At 47.9% G+C, this 23,662-nt stretch overlaps 1 protein-coding gene across 6 annotated transcripts in view; it reads left to right on the forward strand.

The window, feature by feature from the left end:
* Positions 1 to 23,662, forward strand: part of SASH1 (SAM and SH3 domain containing 1) — a 223,053-nt gene that overhangs the window by 164,896 nt on the left and 34,495 nt on the right. For all 6 annotated transcript variants that reach the window (XM_064158278.1, XM_064158279.1, XM_064158276.1 and 3 more), the window contains exon 9: positions 21,390 to 21,522. In XM_064158278.1, the coding sequence (XP_064014348.1) occupies positions 21,390 to 21,522 (133 nt within the window). The remainder of the gene's footprint in view (positions 1 to 21,389; positions 21,523 to 23,662) is intronic.

Below are 23,662 nucleotides of genomic sequence, written 5' to 3' on the forward strand. Positions count from 1 at the left end.
TGTTTTCAAGCCCTTTCTTTGCTGAATGCTGTGACTTTCAGTGCCAGTTGTGTGATTTGTACTCTGCAGATCTGGAATCTCAGCTTAAAACTACTTATTTTATAGAGGCTTTGAAGCAGAGATGTTTATCCACTATTAAAAGCATTCTGCTAGGTAACCAACTGCCTTCTAACCTCAGAAACTAATTGAAAACGAGTCACTGAAATAGAACTTTGTGGTTTGATTTAAAGCTCCTTGGGCAAATGGCTCTTTTGGTTCTGTTAGCATTTGTTTCTGATTTCAGTCTCATGGGCAAATTGCAGTTGGACAGTTTTTAATGGAGCATCGTGATCATACTTGATGGTTTTGTAAACACTTTCTAGACACAAACAATAAAAGAGAATTGCAGAATAATTGCAGATTGAGGGAATTGAGGAAGATAATTGTTTCTTGTGTACTTGCTATACATGTGCTTGCTAACTGGGGGTTAAGAGATAGCAAGACACTGGTGTAATGGCTTGGCTTTTTTAAACCTTCACAGGCAGAGATGGCTGCTAATAGTTCAGGGCACTTGGGAGGTGGGTCACCAGGGTTATGTCATAGAATCAACCAGCTTGGAAGAGACCTCCAAGATCATCCAGTCCAACCTAGCACCCAGCCCTAGCCAGTCAACCAGACCATGGCACTAAGTGCCTCATCCAGGCTTTTCTTGAACACCTCCAGGGACGGTGCCTCCACCACCTCCCTGGGCAGCCCTTTCCAATGCCAATCACTCTCTCTGGCAACAATTTTCTCCTGACATCCAGCCTATACTTCCCCCAACACAACTTGAGACTTTGTCCCCTTGTTTTATGGCTGGTTGCCTGGGAGAAGAGACCAACCCCACCTGGCTGCAGCCTCCCTTCAGGTAGTTGTAGACAGCAATGAGGTCCCCCCTCTTCTTCTCCAGGCTGCACACCCCCAGCTCCCTCAGCCTCTCCTCATAGGGTTTGAATTCCAGGCCCCTCACCAGCTTTGTTGCCCTTCTCTGGACACGTTCCAGCACCTGAACATCTCTTTTGAATTGAGGAGCCCAGAACTGGACAAAGCACTCAAGATGTGGCCTGACCAGTGCTGAGTACAGGGGCAGAATAACCTCCCTCATCCTACTGGCCACACTGCTCCTGATGCAGGCCAGGATGCCATTGGCTCTCCTGGCCACCTGGGCACACTGCTGCCTCATGTTCAGGCTACTATCTACCAGTACTTGCCCAATATTTACATTTCAGGAAAATAAAGTTAAAAAAAAAAGGCAGTAATAGCATCTAAGCAATTGGAGAATCTGTCTTGGGTTCAAATGCAAGTTCCCAGAGACTCTTATAAATTTGGTAGACCCAATGACAATTTATAGAATTTATAGAGTTTATAGAGTGCCCTCCCCTCCTCCCCCTCCTTTCCCCAAAAGACAGGGAGAGAGATAAAAGGTAGGGACACCCCAATAAATCAATCTCACTCGATTTGGAAGTTAAAAAGGAAAAGTTTAACAATAACTTAGAAAAAAAAGGGGTTGGAGGTAGGGGAGTTTACAAAGGATGAGGAAGGGAAAACAGCAAAATACAAAACAGGGATGGATACAACCCGAGTAGTGTGATGGTGTCTCTGCCTCGTGGCTGGTATACAGTATCAGTGTGTGTGTGCGGTCATGAACGCAGGTAGTGAGCAAGAGGGCGAAAAAGAGGAAGAGACAGGAGAACTCCTGTCTTTTATACCACAGGAAGTGGGGGGAGTGGGCTAACCATCACCTGGAGTGTGGCCCACCCCTGAGGAGGGGCCGAGACCCCTAGGGTCAGGTTCAGGGTCACTCCCCCAGGAGTGTTAACCCTATACATTCCACCCCTTGGTTAGACCACTTCCACCTTCCTAAGAACAGTCTTCTTCTCCAAAGATGGGAAAAGTGTCCATGGGTTAAGAGTTCGTGAAGTCCTTCTTGGTCCCCGGCTGTATCTCAAGGCGATGTGCTCCTCTGGCCCGGTGCAGGTTGCTGAGATGTGAGCAGGGCAGGAACGGAAGAAAAGTCAGTGAAACAGGAACAGTTCTTGTTGGAACTCAGGAAAGTCTTTTTCCTCTGTGAAGAAAAAAAACATCAGGAACAGTCTCTCTTGGTGTCTGGCATCAGGGGAACAGGTGTAGATGAGCTGGCTGTAGACATCCTCTGGAGGGAAATCAGGAACAGTCTCTCACTGCAGGGCATCAGTGACGAATCAGATGCAGGGTTCTGGTTGGACGCCGTGGTGTGATGCGATGCTGTAGGACTCTGGATAGCTGCTGCTGTGATGTAGGTTCTGTTGGACGCCGTGTAGTGGTGAGGGTATAACTACAAAAACAACTTGTAACCCCTTATGAACTATAATACAAGTATTGCACAACTATGATACAAGTATTGCACAACTATGATACAACTATAATACAAGATAACCTGAAAGTATCTGGAACACATGGAATCAACTCTGAGATTTCAAAACCTTTTCAGCTAAAGAGAGGTTTCTCTGAGGGACACACTCGATAACACCAGTTTCCATCATCACCCAGTATGTGTGACCAGGACCCTCTGCAGATACCACCCCTTTGATAGGTTTTCCCCCACCAGAGGCAGGAGCAACCCACACAGTCTTTCCCAGTAGATTCCTTTCACAGACTACAGGAACTCCATCTCCCTCAACTATGGGCAGTAGGGCAGACTGAGCAGGACCAGCTCTGTTAACTGATCCCCTGCTGTTCACCAGCCAAGTGGCTTCTGCAAGGTGCTTCTCCCAGTTTCTGAGAGTTCCACCTCCCATAGCCTTCAGGGTGGTTTTCAGCAGGCCATTGTGTCGCTCAATCTTTCCTGCAGCTTGTGGGTAGTATGGGATGTGATAAACCCATTCTATCCCATGCTCTTTTGCCCAGTTGCTTACAAGGTGGTTCTTGAAATGGGTCCCATTGTCTGACTCAATTCTCTCTGGGGTACCGTGTCTCCACAGGATGTGGCTCTGCAGACCCAGAATGGTGTTACGGGCAGTAGCATGAGGTACTGGGTAGGTTTCCAGCCACCCCGTGCTTCCCTCCACCATGGTTAACACATACTGCTTGCCACTGCGAGACCGAGGCAGAGTGATGTAATCAATCTGCCAGGCCTCCCCATACCTGTACTTTGACCACCTTCCCCCGTACCACAAAGGCTTCATGCGCTTGGCTTGCTTTATGGTGGCACAGATGTCACATTCATGGATAACCTGAGTTATGGCCTCCATGGATATGTCCACGGATCTGTCTCGGGCCCATTGGTATGTGGCATCTCTTCCTTGGTGACCAGAAGAGTCATGTGCCCACCGAGCTAAGAACAGTTCACCTTTGTGTTTCCAGTCCAGGTCAATCTGGCAGATGTGGGCAGCCTGGTCAGCTTGGTGGTTATGCTGCTGTTCTTCAGTGGCTCTGCTCTTTGGGATGTGAGCACTGATGTGGCGGATTTTAACTGGCAGTTTGTCCAGGCGTGCAGAAATGTCTTGCCAGAGATCAGCAGCCCAAATAGGCTTCCCTTTTCTCTGCCAATCATTTCTCTTCCACTCCTTCAGCCACCCCCATTAGGCATTTGCTACCATCCATGAGTCGGTGTAGATGTATAGCATTGGCCACTGCTCTCGTTCTGCAATGTCCAGGGCCAGCTGGATGGCTTTCACCTCAGCATACTGGCTGGATTCGCCTTCTCCATCTCTTGCCTCTGCAACCCTGCGTGTGGGGTTCCAGACGGCAGCCTTCCATCTTCGCTTGCTGCCTACCAGACGGCAGGATCCATCTGTGAAGAGAGCATATGCCTTTTCCTCCTCAGGAAGGTCACTGTATGGGGGGGCTTCCTCGGCACGGGTCACTGTCTTCTCTTCTGCTGGCTTTCCAAAGTCAGTGCCCTCTGGCCAGTTGGTGATGACCTCCACAATGCCTGGACGTTCGAGAGTCCCCATCCTAGCCCTCTGAGTTATCAGAGCCATCCACTTACTCCAAGTGGCATCTGTGGCATGGTGCGGAGTCGAACCCTTCCCTTTAAACATCCAAGTCAGGACTGGAAGCCTTGGAGCTAAAAGGAGTGGTGACTCCGTCCCAATCACCTCAGAGGCAGCTCTGACTCCCTCATAGGCAGCTAGGATTTCTTTCTCTGTGGGGGTATAATTGGCCTCTGAGCCTTTGTACGCCTTGCTCCAGAACCCGAGTGGGCGGCCTCTTGTCTCATCAGGAGCTTTCTGCCATAGGCTCCAGCTAGGACCATTCTCACCGGCTGCTGTGTACAGAATGTTCTTAATCTCTGGGCCGGTTCGAACTGGTCCCAAGGCCATGGCATGGACCACCTCTCGTTTGATCTGGTCAAATGCCACCTGCTGCTCAGGTCCCCACTCAAAGTTATTTCTCTTTCTTGTAACGTCAAAGAGGGGTTTCACAATTTGACTGTACCCGGGAATGTGCATCTTCCAAAAGCCCACAAACCCCAGGAAGGATTGTGTCTCCTTCCGGTTAGTGGGTTCCACCATAGTGGCCACTTTATTCACCACATCCATAGGGATGTGGCGTCGGCCATCCTGCCATCGAACTCCCAGGAACTGGATCTCTCTGGCAGGCCCTTTCACTTTGCTTCTCTTAATGGCAAAACCAGCATCCAACAGGATATTAATGATCTTCTCACCCTTCTGGAAGACCTCCTCTGCTGTCTCACCCCATACAATGATGTCATCGATGTACTGCAGATGTTCCGGAGCTCCACCCTTCTCCAGTGCAGTCTGGATGATGCTGTGGCAGATTGTAGGGCTGTGCTTCCACCCTTGAGGCAGTCTGTTCCAGTGGTACTGGACTCCTCTCCAGGTGAAGGCAAACTGCGGCCTACATTCTTCTGCAATGGGGATGGAGAAGAAAGCATTAGCAATGTCAATTGTGGCATACCATTTGGCCTCCTTTGTTTCCAGTTCATACTGCAGCTCCAACATATCAGGCACGGCTGCGCTGATTGGAGGAGTCACTTCATTCAGGCCTCGGAAATCCACCGTGAGTCTCCACTCCCCAGTCTCCTTCCGCACTGGCCATATCGGGCTGTTGAAGGGCGAGTGGCTCTTGCTGATGACAAGCTGCTGCTCCAGGCGGCGAATCAGCTGCTGTATGGGTAGCAGGGAGTCTCTGTTGGTGCGGTATTGCCTGCGATGAACTACACGAGAAGCAATAGGTAACTTAACATCTTCCACCTTGTGGGTACCAACCACGGAAGGGTCATCTGACAAGCCAGGCATGATAGACAGCTGCTCTTTGTCTGCAGTCTCTACAGCTGCTATGCCAAAAGCCCACTTGTTCCCCTTCGGATCTTTAAAGTACCCTTCCCGGAGAAAGTCAATCCCCAGGATGCAAGGTGCATCAGGGCCAGTTACTATGGAGTGCTTCTCCCACACATTCCCGGTGAGGCTTATCTCAGCCTGCAGCACAGTCAGCTCCTGAGACCCCCCTGTGACTCCTGCAATTGTAACAGTATCTGTCCCCCTGTGGCTGGAGGGGATCAGAGTGCATTGGGCACCGGTGTCTACCAACGCTCTGTACTTCTCGGCTTCAGAAGTGCCAGGCCATTTCACAAACACGTCCCAATATACTCTGTTATCCCTGGCCTCCGCCTGGCTGGAGACAGGGCACCTCTAATTCTGAGCAGTGTGACTGCATGAGGCACATGGACCTGAGTTACTGGCTTCACCACCCCTTGAGCGAGAGCGCTGCCTGCGGGACACTGGGGCAACCCCTCTTCTGGAGGAGTTATTCCCTGTGTTTGTCCCCTGCAGTTCCCTTACCCTGGCCCATAGAGCTGAGGTGGGCTGGCCATGCCATCTATCCATGTTTTCCCCATGGTCACACAGTGTTCTCCAGAGTGACCCCCTGTGTGTACCCTGTCTGCTCTGGGCTGGTCTCCTGCGGGGAGGAGGAGGAGCACGGCGGCGTGTGTTCCTTACAGCTGAGACTTGCACCCATTCTGAAGGTGAGGAGCAGTCATCCTCTGCCTTCTGCATTTCAGAGAAAGAGGCTTTCAGCTCGTTCATTTCTTGGGTGAGGGTCTCTACAGTGGCAATTAAGGTTTTCCTCGACAAACTGTCTTCAAACTGTCTTAGGTCATTCACAAACTCCCTGATTGTGGGAAGGTTGTTGGGGTCTCTGCCCAGCAGCAGTGCTCCCAATGTGGGGGCATATGTGGAAGGGGCACACTGAGTCAGTTTCTTTAAGAGGGCTGGCTTCATGCGGACATCATCAGGGTCCGAGGGCCTCTGGTCGGCTCCATAAATTATCTCTTGAACCGCCATTTGCCTCAGGTATGAGATCCCCTGTTCCATATCTGTCCATCTAAGGGGATGGAAAATCATGTCATCCTTAGTCGGGTACCTGTACCTCACAGCTATCAGAAGCCTGGCCCAAAGTGAGTGGGTACCATCGAGCCTTCCCAGCTCCTTATCCACACCTCCATCCCTCGACAAGGATCCCAGCTGTTTCGCCTCCCTGTGATCTAGGTCCACTGTTTCTGCTCCTGCATCCCAGCATTTCAAAAGCCAGGCTAAAAGGGACTGTCCGTTTGCCCTTGCATACTCCTGCCTTATGTGCCTGATTTCCTTTCTGGGCGTGGAGCTGATAAGGATCACTCCATTATCAGGTCCATTTCCAGCTGGTTGCTGTTGCTGGGGGGTGCTGGTTCCCGAAGAGGTCCCTTGCCCTGGATCGGCATCTGCGGGAGGGTTTTGATTTGATCTTGCTGGCCGCGTGGTTATTGGCGCTAGGTGAAGGGGGCTGGGCTGAGGGGGCAGGGTCCGGGGGGCTGCCCTGGGCGGGACCGGAGGCGGAGTTCGGGGCGGAGCCGCGCTAGGGGCGGTCTGCCCTGTCGCCCATCCCCCGCAGTTGCAGCTGGGGCAGTGAGGACCACCCCTCCCCCTAAGCACCCTAATGGCGGCGCCCACTCGATATTTCCACGTGTCCCAGTTCACCGCTATCTTATTAATTCCCAAACCCAAATTTACACACAGTGAAATAACAGCTATCCAGTACCATTTTTCCCCCAAAATATCTGGAGCTTCTGTGCTCCAATGCATATACTCAGATTGATTCCATGTTCCAGAAACATTTCTAAACACAGTGATATTACTAACAGAATTCAGGAAATAGGCATAGACTCGGGCAGGCAAATGCTTAGAATATTCCCAGAGCATATCAATGACAATCCAGAAGACATGGTAACTTATAAACTTTAACAGCCAGCCCCACAACAGCCATGCAAAAGCGTTAATGATTAAGACTTTCAGAATATCCATTTTTTAACTTCCAAATCTTCTCTGAAAGAATTCTTTCTACCTAGCCCCACGTTGGGCGCCAAATAAATTGTCTTGGGTTCAAATGCAAGTTCCCAGAGACTCTTATAAATTTGGTAGACCCAATGACAATTTATAGAATTTATAGAGTTTATAGAGTGCCCTCCCCTCCTCCCCCTCCTTTCCCCAAAAGACAGGGAGAGAGATAAAAGGTAGGGACACCCCAATAAATCAATCTCACTCGATTTGGAAGTTAAAAAGGAAAAGTTTAACAATAACTTAGAAAAAAAAGGGGTTGGAGGTAGGGGAGTTTACAAAGGATGAGGAAGGGAAAACAGCAAAATACAAAACAGGGATGGATACAACCCGAGTAGTGTGATGGTGTCTCTGCCTCGTGGCTGGTATACAGTATCAGTGTGTGTGTGCGGTCATGAACGCAGGTAGTGAGCAAGAGGGCGAAAAAGAGGAAGAGACAGGAGAACTCCTGTCTTTTATACCACAGGAAGTGGGGGGGAGTGGGCTAACCATCACCTGGAGTGTGGCCCACCCCTGAGGAGGGGCCGAGACCCCTAGGGTCAGGTTCAGGGTCACTCCCCCAGGAGTGTTAACCCTATACAGAATCTAAAAATGAAGGCAGAATATGCAACTGATTTTGAGTCATCTCTGCCCCCAACTTAAGAAAAGCCACACAAAAAAAACATCTAGAGGGCAAATGTCCTGAGTAGTTGTTCTCTTAAAAAAATAAAAGGAAGAAAGCAAGCCTAGTTTTTTTTGTATTTTTAGATTGATTTAAGGGTCCTTTTTCCCAGCTCCTCCTCTTCTAAATTACTGTACCTGAAAATGGAAATTGCATTTCAGACCCTTTCAGAACTAACCGCTGAAGATTTACCACAAAGAACTGATGAGTTGTCATATCAGTATGCAAAGCAAGGCAGCCCCATGCCATTGTCGTGCTGGTAATTGTGTGTCCTGTTGGGTTACCCTTAAGGAGCAAACAAACAGAGGCTTTGCCACGTCAGTAGGTGACCGATGCTCTGCCACTTCAGAGCAGTTTGTAGCTTTTCAGTCCCACTACTCTGGTGCCCTGTTTCACAACAAAGTATGCATGTTATTTATTTGCTAAAGTGGGAATGGAATTGAAACTGGTTTTTCTTTTCAGTCACTGTTTCAAAAGTCTAAAATGCCTCATCATTTTTCCAGAGTTATTTCAGAGTATTTATGTTTCATCTCTGTTGGAATGAAGGCTGCTCACAGTAACACTAGACAAGCTTTCATTGCCTTGTGCCAAGTGTTGGGATGTAAAGCAGGTGCAGATTACAAATGGATCTCTTTCTGGATTTTAGATAAGGGCTTATTTGTCTTCAGGAGTCAGAAAGTGCAGGGAAAGAGAGGACTTCAGAATTGTATTGCATTCTTTCTTTGCACTGAGGTGCCTTTTTATGCTGCTTAAAGATAGAAGCTCGTTTGATAACTCTTCAGAGCTGAAATTTTCAGTTCATTGCAAACTGGGCTGCCTCATTCCCAGAGCCCTGCTGGTACAGTTCCAGCCCCACTTGGAATAACAGCATTAGGAGAAATCAGAATAAATTCTGTCCTGTGCCTTCTGCTGAAAGGCTGCCAATTGGTCCCAGTTGTCGTGCTTGATGTGGGAGCAGGTGAAAGGAGAGAAGCAAGAGGGAGGCTGTGACAGAAGCATGTATCGTGTGTGTGCTGCCACAGAAACAAACCACTAATTAACTTCACTGACAGCTTCTGTAGAAGCAAGTTAAATTAAGTTTCAATTATCTCTGGAATGAACTGTTTTGTTGGTCTCAATGGGGTTCTGTATTTCAGTTTTGATCAGCAGATAATGGTCAGCCATCCGGAGCTCACTCACACAAGCTTTGAGGTAGGGTAGCAAACCTTCATTTAAATAGTGTGGCAGTGAGCTGTGCCACACTCCTCCAAGCCCTTCCCACCTGCAGCCTTAGCAGCTTCAGGAGAGAGGCCAAAAAATTTATGACCAGGGAGAACAAAACCAGCACCTTCCTCCAAAAGTATGGCCCACAAGTGGGCAGTGAGAAGCCTGCAATGCTGCTTTACCTCCTTGCCCTCCCAACACCTTTTTACTGAGGCACCACTACTAGTAGGAAATTGGTACCCTCTTTGTTTTTGCTGAGCAGGGATTGGCAGCAGTTGTGCAGACTTCAAGGTGTGCCATACACATCCACACCTGTGGTGAGGCTAATGCAGGGGAAAACTTCCCCTTGTGTTGCTGCTAGTTTCTATTGATCCACTTTGTAACAGACAGCAGTAAGTCAAGTCCACGCAGCAGCAGCAGCCCTGGCTGCAGTCAGGTAGTCTTTTGTTGGTCCTGTTCTTTGTATTGTTTCCTGAGAACGTTTTCATTTACCAAGGTGTTGAATGGGATTCAAAGTTGAAAGGGTGTGCAGTTACTGGGTTTGTGTCCACTACTGGTGTCCAGGGCAGAATGGCAGACAGGAAGGGACATTGGGTTGCGTTTGTTTCAATTTGGGAGGTGCTGAAGCTGTTGAATTAGGTTTGTATGACCTGTGCTACAAAGCCAAGCCTGACAAAAGATGAAGTTTGTCACAATCATCTGTGTCTCACAATAGTCATTACTGTTGAAGAGCAGAAAGAAAAGAAGTAATTACAGTATAACTTCTATTGCACCAATTACCTTGAAAGGAAATCTTAAAGTGACTACTTCAAACCCAGGTTGCTGAGGGTTGTGCTGTGGCTCAGACTGAGCTGAACAATTTTTTTAATTGCTTTTTATTCATATGGCTTGAAATGTTTAACCATTTAGTAACATTATTATTGCTCATACTGCAGGACTGTTACAGTGGACAAAACAAAATCTGACTGTACTTTTGGTACAGGCAGCCTGACTTGTAAGAACTGAGCTCGGAGTTGCTACATGCTGGGAATGGGCATTGGATGTTAATGGAGACCAGGCTATCATGAGGAGTATCCCAGTATCACCAAGGTTGGAAGAGACCTCACAGATCATCAAGTCCAACCCTTTACCACAGAGCTCAAGGCCAGACCATGGCACCAAGTGCCACGTCCAATCCTGCCTTGAACAGCTCCAGGGACAACGACTCCACCACCTCCCCGGGCAGCCCATTCCAGTGTCCAATGACTCTCTCAGGGAAGAACTTTCTCCTCACCTCCAGCCTAAATTTCCCCTGGCACAGCTTGAGGCTGTGTCCTCTTGTTCTGGCGCTGGCCATCTGAGAGAAGAGAGCAACCTCCTCCTTGCCACAACCACCCCTCAGGTAGTTGTAGACAGCAATAAGGTCTCCCCTGAGCCTCCTCTTCTCCAGGCTAACCAATCCCAGCTCCCTCAGCCTCTCCTCGTAGGGCTGTGCTCAAGACCTCTCCCCAGCCTCGTCGCCCTTCTCTGGACACGCTCAAGCATGTTTCAGCTAAAGCAACATGGATGCTGTGAGCATTTTGAAAGCTATCAACTGTTAGCCCTTTTTTTCTGTTTTCAGAGGACTTAACACTTTTATAATGTTCCTTTTTCCATGGGAGGCTAAAGGGTGGAAGAGATTGTTTCTGTGTTTCAGTTACCAGAGAGCTTAGTGCCACTTCCAAGCCATGCACACCCTGTGAAGTGGCAGAATGGAGCACTTTGCATGGCTGCGAGTGAGTGCAGAGCTTTCACCTGTGCTCCAAAGTGTCTGGTGGCCTGACTTTCGTTAAGATTTCCAGAAGGTGGAGGCACCGTCCCTGGAGGTGTTCAAGAAAAGCCTGGATGAGGCACTTAGTGCCATGGTCTAGTTGATTGGATAGGGCTGGGGGATAGGTTGGACTGGATGATCTTGGAGGTCTCTTCCAACGTGGTTGATTCTATGATTCTAAGGTGTCTTGTTCTGTTGGATGTTGTATTTGTTATTACTATGCAAGTTCCTATAATACTGTCAGTGCTTGCTAACAGTTCTGATAAAAAAAACAAACAAACAAACAAACTAGAATAAGTCATGACTTCAAAATTCCCCTTCAACAAGGACCCATCCTGGGAAGTGCTGGCTGCCTTCCTTCTCTGCTCGTGTCAGGGATGGTGCCTGTCACCTCTCAGTGAAAGCTAGCAACAGCAGAATTACAGCAAATTTTGTTACACTTTTGTCTCCTCGATCCACACCTGAGGGCAGGATTTCCCATGGGAAACCCTTTATGAGAGAAGCACAAGTCATCATTACCGCTCCCAGGTGTGCTAGTTTGAAGCTAGCTGGAATGTTTTGGTGAGAAAAACTAGATTACAGGCTGTGAAAGAGAAACAAGGGTGATGTCTACTTCACTCATAGGCTTGCTGAGAGGTATAGGAACAAGAATCCAAACATAGATAGGGCATTTCTTCTGTTTGGGAGCTCTGGGCTGCATTTCTCTCTCTAGCCTCTCTGACATCTCTCTGATTATTCCACTTTGCTTCCTAACCCCCTGGCTGAATCTCCATTCTTCCTTGGGACTGGGGTAAGGTTGAAAGGGGTGGGAGAAGGTGGAAGGACAGTTGGGAGCCCCTCCTGGGGACTCAGGTTTCTGGGAGGGCTGTTGTGTTTCTGTATTACCTTTCCCCTTGTCTCTTTCTGTCTTTAACTGTATCTACTGTAACTATCTGCTTGTATATTGTGGTAGCTGTATATATAAGCTTCATTCAAATTTCCAGAGCTGGCTGAGTCTAGTCTGGGTGATTTCCAAAGCGGGGGGGAAGGGGGAGACACCCAAACCATCACCCCAGGGCACAACACAAAGAGTTTAGTACAGTCAGAACTGTAATAGTGATAGCAGAACAAAGACAATTGGTTCGTTTTTATTTCCCTCATTGAACCAATGTAAGGAATTTTTTTTCCAGGACACTTAAGAATTCGTAGGAGAAATGCACTTCTTTAGGACTAGAACCGGAGCACTTCTTTAAGAATGATTTACCATGCCCAACCTGCCCATGCTGTTACTGGTTTTACCTGTACTTAGTGCCACTAAACATCGTCACCACAGGACTGTACTGAGGAGTTGGCAGAAGGGTACACCAAATAAACCTCCTGCTCACTGCCAGTAGAAGTTTGCACTGTGGATGCAAGGACTGGATGCCATAAATCTGTTGTAAGGTCTCTGTGAAAAACGTTCCTGCTGTCGTGACTCAGAGAAGAGAGCTTCCAGTAACATACATACAGTGACTGTAATTTAGCGACTTCATAACCACTTCTGTTTTGACTGCGTTCAGACAAGCTCTACTGACTGACTTTACCACAGAATGTTTGGCCGTGTAGTTGGGGAGAGTGGGAGATGGGAAGGCAAATTAATTTAATATTCATTCTAACGCATTACTTGGCTTCTTTCTATGCCTTTTTGCCCTTAGGCAGCTGTCTGATTTCTCTGCTGATTAGGCAGAGGGGTGGGGACGGCGGTGAATTTTTTCCTATTCTCATGCATCAGCCACCAGGAGATGCTGTAATCCAGGCTGTGGTTTCCCTGCCCCCATCTTCCCTGAGTCCAAGCCTATTGATCTGCAACAAAGCCTTGCTTAGATGGAGAATGGGGAATCTCTAAAGCCGTGTGTTTCACTGCTCTATTTGGCAGACACTGGCTGAATAATCTTTACTTGTGGTGAAACAGAACATTTTAATCGCGCTCCTATCAGTTACCACTTGCCTCCTGCTCCTGCTGTGATGTTTCCTTCCTCACACTTCGAATAGTAACATTAATAGTTTCATTCTTACACTTAGAACAGTACCATTGATAGTTTCATTCTCGCACTTCGAATAGTAACATTAATAGTTTCATTCTCACACTTAGAATAGCAACATTAATAGTTTCATTGTTTGGAAATATTGTAAGAATGTAATTTAAGTTGCTACACACTTTAATACAGGGCTCTCATTCTCTCTCTCTTTTTTTTTCCCCATCTGGATATTCATTCCACTGCATTTCATGTATTGCTGCTGCACCCTTGGTTTTCTGATATGTGGAGAGGTTAGTTTGCAGTGCCAGTGGTGTACTCCATTCATTAATAGCAGAGCCTACACCAAAGAATAAGGACTCTCCCCAGGCCCTCTTAGCCTTGCCAGAGCACAGAATGCAGCTGAGAGCGCCTTGTTAGAGACTCTTTCCCAGGCATAGAGGAGTCTGAAGGACAGTTGGAAACAGATTGTAACAGATACAGAATCATGTCATACAGAGCTTCATTCTGCCACGTAGAACTATCACAAGTGGTACATGAGTCCAGTTGCAATGTCATTAAAATTACTTCTGCTAATCAGTGAGAGAAACACTTTGCTGTGAGGAGGAAATGTATCTGGCTTGCAGATGCAAACGTTGGCAGCGTGCTTCTCAAAACTCTTTTACTGAAACCTGGAAACAGTTAACATCTAGGAATTTCCCTAAGCAGCTATTCTAGTATCAGGACAGACCTCCTGGGAGAACTACATTTTTGTACTCCAGTTATGACAAATATTTCCCACTAATTTCAGCAAGCAGTGTCGTCACCAGCTCATGTCCAATATGTCTTTCACCGAAGTAGCCATTGCATGACCATCTGATTTCCTTGTAAGTAATCACAGATCAAACCCTAAGGTGATTACTTGGGGTGGCTGACACTTGTGCTTTACCTTTTAGGTTTACACAGCCCTTGCAATCCATGTTCTTGAAGTTAATTATGCGAAGTGGCAAAAAAACCCCAAACGTTTATGACCTTTGTTAATGTTCTTTAGCATTTTTGAGGCCTTTCTTTGCAACCTCAGGATGTGATGCAGCTGATCACATCTGAGCTTCACGCTTGTCTGTAAACAACCTCTGCAAGGAGGAGAGTTTGCAAAGCTTTCTCAATGAAACCCAAAACCTCAAGTTTCAAAGCCTCAAACTTAGAATGTTTCACTCCACTTTTAAGGGAATCTGGAATACATTTCAAGGAAATCACAGTCATGTTTCGTTTGATGTGGGCTGGTATGTTATTGAAACTAGCTGGTTTTATCTCAAGCTTAGAATTTTCCTTAGGGTTTTACATCAGAGTTTTGAGGGTGAAGTAACTCAAGGGTAAGAACCCAGCTACAACACACCAGTAAATCTAGCTTACATGACCGCTGTGGAGTAGAAAGGCTGTGTGCAGTCACTGGTGCAAAGGTGGAGAAATCAAAACAAGAAGGTTTGGCTAGGTGGCTCATTAAAACGAGCCAGCTGTCAGAGGGAGTAGATGCGTAGTCCTGCTGTGATTTCACAGAGACAAATCCAGATTCATGGATAAATCCTGAGTATGTGGAATCTTTTCTTGGCTTAAAGAGGGTGCTGTTGGAGTACGCCTTTGCTACTGCTTTCCACCACTGGATAGCAGTACTTGTAATTAGAGGGCTTGGTCCATCTTTGCTTCTGCTCTGAGAAGCATTGTCCAAATTCCAGATTTGTCCCAAAGTCTGGGAATAGGTAAGGTTGACTACAAGAGGAGAGCTCATTTACTTGAGTCTGTTTTTCAGAAAGGGAGGTCTGAGCCCAGCCTAAGGGGAGAAGTTGGAAGTTACACTGCCACGCTTCAGAAAGCTGCAGCATGGCTAGTTCTAGACCAGGCTGACATTTCTGAGTTGAACAGTATTTGCCTTTCCAGAGCTTAGTGATGTTGTCTTTTATAGCACTGAAATTAAGGGGAAGGGATCAAGGAAAAAAAAAAAACTATCTAAGTTTACTAACTTAAAAGACATTTAAGCAAGGTTTCTTTTTCTGTCAAATGATCCCTTATAGAGGGAAATTCTGGGTGGGGGGAGGGGGTGTGTTTAAGGAAAAAAAAAAGGTGAAGGGCTTAAGATCTATTTCCTATAGACACAGCCTCCACTCTGGCAGTTACGTTTGAGGGTCAGTCTTCATCCTGGCTTTGCAGAGATTCTCTGTCTTTTTTTTCTTTCACCGAAATTCCATAGACAGTAATTAAGGAACTGGAGGCCAGCAAGAGGTCAGCAAGCCTCCCTCAGTGAAAACAGGGATTGTTTGCCATGTACAACACTCCCTTTTTTCCTTGTGGTGAATAGAAGATTTGCTTAGAGCTGATGACTTATGCCTTTCTTGCAAGTTATGCAGCGAGCGAGTAACTGGGGGAATCAATCAGTGAGCAGAAAACAGCTAATTGAGTCCAGCATCACGCTCGCTGCTTCTTTACATGTTCAGCCCTGGAATCGGAGCCAGTTTGGTGTCTGATAATGTAACTCCAGAGAAGAGGCATTCTGTCCGCAGGCTTCGGAGCGGGTGCGGTGCTTCAGAAGAAGGCTCTGCTCCGAAATCGTAGGGTTACGAAGCTGACAGCAGCTGAGGACTCAGGGGGAATTACTCGAAAACTGAGCTTTAGGCTTATAAATGCCGAAGCTGGTAAGTCCCTGAGCGTGGAGAGTGATGTGGAAAGGATGTGCCTCCTGTTTCAGAGAAGGAGAAAGAGAAAAGGCTTTGGTGGTTATTCCTGGGAACAGCAAGGCATGCATAGCTTTTCTCAGTTCTGCTTTTTCCTTTCTTTGGGCTTGTAAGTTCTTTTCTGTTCTGTTTCCCTGTCTCTGACTCTATTCAGGCATCTTCAATTAAAAAACAAACAAACAAAACCCCGACAAGAATAACTTTAAAGTTAGCATTGTTGGGGGGGTTGGTGGATATAGTGCCTCTTAGAGAGAAAGAAGGAAGGACACGTGTATCCACGTCTCCTAAAGGGAACAGCAAAAGCTGTTTACGTTTACAATGGAGCTTGTAGTTCTGTAGTGAGCTAGCCAGGACTGAGGGAATATGATATGTACCCAAAGTCTGAATGTGGGGGTTTGCCCCACTTTGCTGACAAGAATTGTCTGATAGCCACAAATAATTGCAGCTTGGATTTAATCAGATACGAAGAGATTTCCTGGTTTCTTAGAAGGGAAGTTTCTGAGAGGTTTCAGTTTGGGGCTGAACTGAGCACAAAGCAAGCTCTGCAATTGTAACCTCTCTCTAAAAGGCTTCAGACAGATCCTGTAGCAGTCACAAGTGCTTTTGTTTATGGGGCTGAAACAGATCAATCAGTTATGATAGGTTTAACTGGTTATTGTCCTAGAGTTTCTTAGATGTTTTTATTATAACTTAACTAGAAGGCTTTGCCTATTTTATGTTTTTCAAGGGCTTCTGCTAAAACTCTGAAGTGTTTCCAAACATAACTCTGCCGAAAGCTGACTACTTACTTCTGGTTTACATCTTGCCAATTAGTTCCAAGTACCCTAATAAATGTTAGTTGTCTCTGCGTGCATGTGTGCGAAGCACTAACTCCAAGGGGGAGGTTAGGGTTGTTATTTCTGTGGCGTGTGAAATGGGATGTATGCTAGAGAGCTGCAGAGCAAGGCGTGTGCCTGCCTCCAGAAAGGAGGGGTAGAGAGCACAGAGGGCGCTCGGAGCAGAACTGTAGCAAACTCTCTGAATATCAAAGTCCATGTGCTAATTTTGCCTTTGTTCCCGAATGCGAGGCCTTTTCCTTTGACCTTGGGTACAAGGTATTGCAAAGTGTGGCCTGTAGTGCTAGATGAGTAGGAGAAGTTTTCCAAGCAGAATCGATGTGAGAGGTAGGTGAGGGAATTGATCTCTGCAAGGTCTGTGGTCTCATGTTTTCAGCAGTGAAGCGCTGGGTGGTGGGGATGGGCCTTAGCCACGATGTAGGTTTCCAGCCATGTGGTACGTGGTGGCTGCAGTCCTCTGCATGCAGTCCGTGGTATTTCCAGATGCTGTTGATTTAGTCCCTGTTTCCCCGTGGCCCTTCGCACATTTGTGCAGGCGAGCTCTCCAAGCTGGCAGGTTTCCGTACCGTGAGAGCATCGCAGATGTGCTGGGGATGCACTTGCTCCAAGCGGCATGGGGAAAAGCGACTCCACCCAGCCGGCCCCGCCAAGGGGCCCTGCAGGCTTCGCTGGGTCCCCGCAGCCTGCCTGAGCCCTGCGCTCTTAAAAGCAAGCGCCACTTTTGTGCGTCGGCCTTGGCCAATTGGTTATGGTTTGAGGCTGTGGAGCCAGCTGTCTGCAATCTGATGTAATGTTGCCCTGGAAACTAGAAATGAAACACTTAAGCATTCACCACAGAATTACTACATACAGCATTAGCCAAAATAATTAAAAGTTGAGCCATATGGGCTTTCCGATGGAAAAATGTGGAGTGGAGGAGAGGGAAGTTCAGTCGCTCCTATCCGCAGCACTGCAAATCCATTTGTTTTCCCTTCGGAGCAGGGGGAGAGGCCTGCTCCAGCCTTGTGTGGGGGCACAGCGAGCTGGAGGGGCCTGGCTGTTTAACCAGCACTCCAACAACACGGAGGCTTGGCGCACCAGAACACCCGGCCCCGTGCCAGGGGCCAGGAGGCGTTGTCAGAGGGGGATGCAGCATGCCCTCCTCCTGTGCCAGAGAGCCTCAAGGCCAGTCTCTTGCAGCGGCATCGTTCCCTCTGACAGGCTGCATCTACCCTTTTGTGGTGCTGCAGCTTACCGAAGCACATCTTAAGGGAGGAGGGGGTAGGAGGGGGGTTGGCAGCCAGCTGCAGCAAAGCCCCATGCCAAGGCCTAGCTGCTAGGGCTGTCAAGGAGCCATTTGCCTGGCCCACCACACGTTTGGGAGATGGGGGTGATTCTTCCCATCTGAAGTCAAAGACAGCCACCAAAAAAACCCAGTTTGGTCACCATGGGAGTAGGGTGGGTTGAGTGGGTCAGGGAAGGCGAAGCATCAGTGCTGAGTGATTTCCAAGTACATTGGTTATGCCCTGAATGCTTTACACTTCTGTTCTCTGTTTAATATTAGCTGTAAAAGAAAACATTGCTTGAGCTGGAAAATGAAGCTCTTGTCTGCCATGTGCCAAAATGGAAACTTCTGACAACTTGAGCTCTCTTTTAAATTGTCTCAAACCCAGGAAGCCAATGAAAAGCAGACTGCTTTGTCAGAGTGGTGTCCTCTGCAAAGAATCAGCCTTACGTGACAAGGATGTTTCCAGGCTGGCACCACCAGGGTAGTCACCGATGGTTTAGGCCTTTTTGCGTAAACCTCCTGGCCACTCTTTGCTTTTACAGGAGATTTTCCATGCCAATGCTACCCAGAGTAATAGGAAATAGGCTGCTGGAGAGGGACTGGCTTTGGCTTAGTCGATCCGTTCTCGGGTGGCTCCTGTTAAACGTAATCCGTTCTTGCCTGTCTTGGCTGAGCATCCACCCTAGGAAACATCTGATGCTGCCTGCAGGGGACCCCAGCTTAATGAGCGCTGGGAGTCATGAAGCAGCAAGGAAAGCCACCTGACACCTTATGGTGATCAACTTCATTCGTTCCGAGGTGTGCTGGGGACTCCCTGTGCTACTAACTCGTGTTTGACATTGCTGCCTTGCGCTGAGCCTATTTTGGTGCTTGCTTTTGCACTGTAGTTGTGAATGCAAATGTCAGACGTTGTAAAAGCTTTTGCTGTCATTGCAGAGTCTTCATAACCCTGCAGGGGACTACTCTTTATTGGGTACCAACACATAGTGCAAAAGTAAGAGTGGTTTTGTGTTCCTTGATGAAATGCTGGGCTGGGAGGAGCAGGTATGACCATTCTCTAGGTCTTGCGGAGCTCAGCGTCGTATAAGCAGCAGTCTTGCGAACCAAGGGTGTACAAAAGGTAACGATGGAAGGCAGTGACTTAGAGTAATTACATTTAAAATAAACATATCTCAAGTGCAGAATATGCTTGGGAGTTGCTTGCCAGAGTGCAGATAATGGCCTGAGAATGGCATCTCAACTAAACTTCTTGATAAGGTCGATAATCTATTCATCATGTTATCTAAATATGTTGGTCTTGCTGACATGTCACGAAGCCGTCCCAGCCATAATCTCTGGATTAATGCTCATCTTGCTGCTTCATTTGTCTTGCTATGAAGAAGTCTGGTACTGCTCTTTGCAAGCCTTGATTGTTTCCTGCAGGAAGATTTTTAATTACTTTGCCCATAATAAACGCGTTCCTGTGGTTCTCGGGTAGCAGAATGGCGCTTCCCTATGTGGTTCATTTGGTATTCCTTCTCGTTTTGGAGCGAGATGAAGCTCATGGGGAAATGAGTAATTGACAGCACGCTTGTGGAAGGTGCCTGAAGTGTGCTCTGCTGTGTTCCTGCTGGCCTTGTGAAGTGCACGTCTGTGAGGCAGGCGTTCCTAGCTGCCCCAGCTCCTCCAGGCACTGTTTGCTCCTTGGAAAGTGTACCTCGGCAACTGCTAACTCGTGTCCTGCCCCGTGGCATCTACTGTTATTACCACATCCTGATATTTAAGTGTATTAGAAAAGCAGAAGGTGGTTTTGTATTTGGGCTACCTTCTATTCAGCCTCTGCATAAGCAAAGTGTGGGTTTGCTGGAGAAAAGGGATGTTTGCCTTGCATTCATTAGGGGTTTTTCTTTTTTTCATAGTTCATTAAGAAGAAAGAGGAAATAAAGTGTGCACACTGTGCAAATACATCTAGCTGTGCTGACAGGAAGGTGCTTGAGGATTTTTAGAGCTGGCCATTAAGAATGCAGCAAATTGGCTGTGACCATGGATAAAAACACTCTTTCTCCCCTTCTCCTTCCCTTTCTCCCTTTCCCCTTCCCTTTCCCCTTCCCCTTCCCTTCCCTTTCCCCCTTCCCTTTCCCCTTCCCTTTCCCCTTCCCTTTCCCCTTCCCTTTCCCCTTCCCTTTCCCCTTCCCTTTCCCCTTCCCTTTCCCCTTCCCTTTCCCCTTCCCTTTCCCCTTCCCTTTCCCCTTCCCTTTCCCCTTCCCTTTCCCCTTCCCTTTCCCCTTCCCTTTCCCCTTCCCTTTCCCCTTCCCTTTCCCCTTCCCTTTCCCCTTCCCTTTCCCCTTCCCTTTCCCCTTCCCTTTCCCCTTCCCTTTCCCCTTCCCTTTCCCCTTCCCTTTCCCCTTCCCTTTCCCCTTCCCTTTCCCCTTCCCTTTCCCCTTCCCTTTCCCCTTCCCTTTCCCCTTCCCTTTCCCCTTCCCTTTCCCCTTCCCTTTCCCCTTCCCTTTCCCCTTCCCTTTCCCCTTCCCTTTCCCCTTCCCTTTCCCCTTCCCTTTCCCCTTCCCTTTCCCCTTCCCTTTCCCCTTCCCTTTCCCCTTCCCTTTCCCCTTCCCTTTCCCCTTCCCTTTCCCCTTCCCTTTCCCCTTCCCTTTCCCCTTCCCCACTCTGAACTGATTCAAACAGAGGAAGTAGCACACTGAATGTTGGATCTGGCTTGCGAATCGGGTCGCCTTCCCCTGCACAAGGCATGGCTTGTTTCAGCCTGTTGTGTCACTGCTGCTGGAGAGACACGGAATATTTTTTGTCTCTGTAATGTTAGATACTTGAGGGAAAACAGCTGGAGCTGAGCACACTGGATCAGATGCAAACCGAAACGGGATGCTGGGGAATATGGACTGCTCTGTATATCTGAAAAGGTCACAGTTTTCCCTTGGTCAGTGCTGGAAGAATGCTGTGTCCATTTTAATTCCAGCCTCGAGAGCCTTCAGAAGGAGTGCAGGGAGCAGGGAGGAGGAAAGGAATATTTTGTAGCTGTGGCAGTGCGTGAGTGAGGCAGATGAGGTCTCCTCCTTCCTTTTCCTTCCCATCCCTTTCTTGTGCTGCTGGTTTTGATTTTCTGGGTAGACTAGAGGGAAGAAAAAGAGAAGTCGTCAATAACAGAGCTTCAGTTTGGAGAAGCTGTTTATAACCAGGTTTAAACAGCAAGCTCTGAGATGCCAGACAGAACAGTGACTGACCCAAACCACAGAAGCATAACTGGTATGGTAAGAAGAGCCCTGGGAAAGAGCCCTGCCTGAAACGTACTAAGAGAGGACGTGGAAGTAGTTATTACACAATGCATGGGAAGAAAGTCGAGGGCAGGAATGCATTTCAGTGCCTGGGATCTTACGTTGCACAGATTTAGAAGTCAAAATGGTATGTCATGCGCTCAGAAAGGGAAAAAAAGAGCAATACCCTCAGTAACTCCATTGTCTCTGTCTGACCTGAGCTGAAAAGATAGCACCAGCTTGCAGTGCTGCGTTGAGACAGTGCAGCAGACGAGCTGGGCTGACTTCGCTTGGAGGAGCGAGCTGTGGAACTCCTGCGTTATTAATCTTGCCTTTGTTTCTTTGCCAGTCAAGAGAACAGTCTGATGATGAAACAGAGGAGTCGGTGAAGTTTAAGAGGTTGCACAAGCTGGTGAACTCGACTCGAAGAGTCAGGAAGAAACTCATAAGAGTGGAAGAAATGAAAAAACCCAGCACAGAAGGTAAAAAGCAATGTGCATATGGTTAAAAGTGCATGTGTGACTGCCGAGAAAGTGGAGGGCTGGGGGAGGGAGGGCTGGGGTGTTCCTGCGGGATGGTAGCAAAAACTGCCTTGCCTGTGGTGCATGCCTTGCCCAAGTAATTACATTGCGAGGCTGTGGAAGGATGAAAGGGACAGGCTGCAGTGTGGTTATTGCTGATCTGGTATTGGAGAGTCCTTCATTAGGAGATTAGAACTTGGTTTATGTTTTATGTCTCCTGCTGGGAAGGGAATGAATGATACCAGGCACAATCCCAGCTGGGTGCCCCACAGGCTCAGCAAGGAGTTAAGCAGAGCCACCACAGTGTTGCTCCCTTCTCCAAGGCCTTGAATGGCACACAGGTGAAGCTAGTTTGGGAGGGTAGTGGCTTGCTGGTGGTATAGTTACACTACTTGGCATCATCCTGTGGCAAAAGCACAGAAACTCTATCAGACATTCTTGTGGGATAGCAACTGCCTCATCAAATATTAACTCCTACTTCTGGGGCAGGCTGCTTGCAGTTTGGCTGCTGAATGAGCCCTGCTGCCAAAAAAGAGGGGGAGAGGAGGGAGGAGGAGGAGGGTGGAGAAACAGGAAGCTGAGTTAAGCTCCTGGGAAGCCATGCCACAGAATTAACTCTGAATGACCTGTATCCATGTGTGAGCACTCAAATTAATGGAGCCTGAGCCCCAGGAGCCTCTGCACAACCCTTCTCGAGTCCTCACTGGGATTGTGAGCACATCTCTTTTCTGGTGGCCTTCCCGGGGTTGTACGCAGATTCCCTTCAGCTTTGCAGTGAGCTGAGCTGTGTTGTGACTCCTTCCTAGTGTACTGAAGGAGAATGTGTGCATCCTTGTGAGCATTCGTCAGGAAACTGTTGGCAGATTTATGGCGTAGCCTACTTCCCTCCTGCTTGATGATGGTGTCACTGGCTGGTGTGAAAGGCACAGCCAGTCTAGAGCTCTGCACTGAGCAGCTCTCATGGTCTGGAAAAGTTTTATCACCTTGTAGGACAAGCATAAGCTGGCTTATCTTGGAAGCAAAGACATGATTTATGAGAATGAGCGAAGAGAACAGGGTTATTTCTTCCCTGCTCTGGGGAAGGGACCCCAGAGAGGCCTGTCAGATCCTCTCCCTGTGGGCCTGGGAAAAGCTGTAGGGAGCAACATATAACAAACTGGGTAGCTTCTGCATAACAAGCAGAAGGCCAGTAAGTAGCCAAGGCTACATTAGGAGTGTATCTGTGACATGTATTTCAGCAAGGTCTCCCCACACTCAAGTTTCATGTGGCAAATGAAATGTTTATAAATGTTGTCCATCAACCTATCTCATCCTGTAGTTCTGTATTCTTGTTTGGATATCTCAGAGGGTTCAGCAAAAGCACAAAATCCACTGTGCTCAGATTAGGTGATTGCTGTCTGCCTTGTCTTGTGACTGACTGGACCAGTTCTTGAGCTGGTTACCTTGCATCTGTGTTATCAATGCCAGGTAACATGAAATCCTACCTAGGTAGGATGAAATCCTAGATAGGTAGGTTCTGGGGAGCTGGCTGTGAATTACTAAAACACCTATGATAAAAACAGAGGACAGATTTCACTATGAAAGAAATCAACTGCAGTGTACAAGCTTCTTGTCTCACCTTCAGTTCACTATTGGCAAATTATCTTTGACATGTAGTTGCTGAAGCCTAAGATGCTGTTTTACCAAGAGACAAACCCTGTGAGGAGAGGCTGAGGGAGCTGGGGGTGTGCACCCTGCAGAAGAGGAGGCTCAGGGCAGACCTCATTGCTGTCTACAACTACCTGAAGGGAGGTTGTAGCCAGGTGGGGTTGGTCTCTTCTGCCAGGCAACCAGCAACAGAACAAGGGGACACAGTCTCAAGTTGTGCCAGGGCAGGTCTAGGCTGGATGTGAGGAGGAAGTTGTTGGCAGAGAGAGTGATTGGCATTGGAATGGGCTGCCCAGGGAAGTGGTGGAGTCACTGTCTCTGGAGATGTTCAAGCAAAGCCTGGCTGAGGCACTTAGTGCCATGGTCTGGTTGATTGGATAGGGCTGGGTGCTAGATTGGACTGGATGAGCTTGGAGGTCTCTTCTGACCTGGCTGATTCTGTGAGAACTCAGTG

This window comes from Pogoniulus pusillus, chromosome 18 (genome assembly GCF_015220805.1).
Source record: "Pogoniulus pusillus isolate bPogPus1 chromosome 18, bPogPus1.pri, whole genome shotgun sequence".
Taxonomy (NCBI): domain Eukaryota; kingdom Metazoa; phylum Chordata; class Aves; order Piciformes; family Lybiidae; genus Pogoniulus; species Pogoniulus pusillus.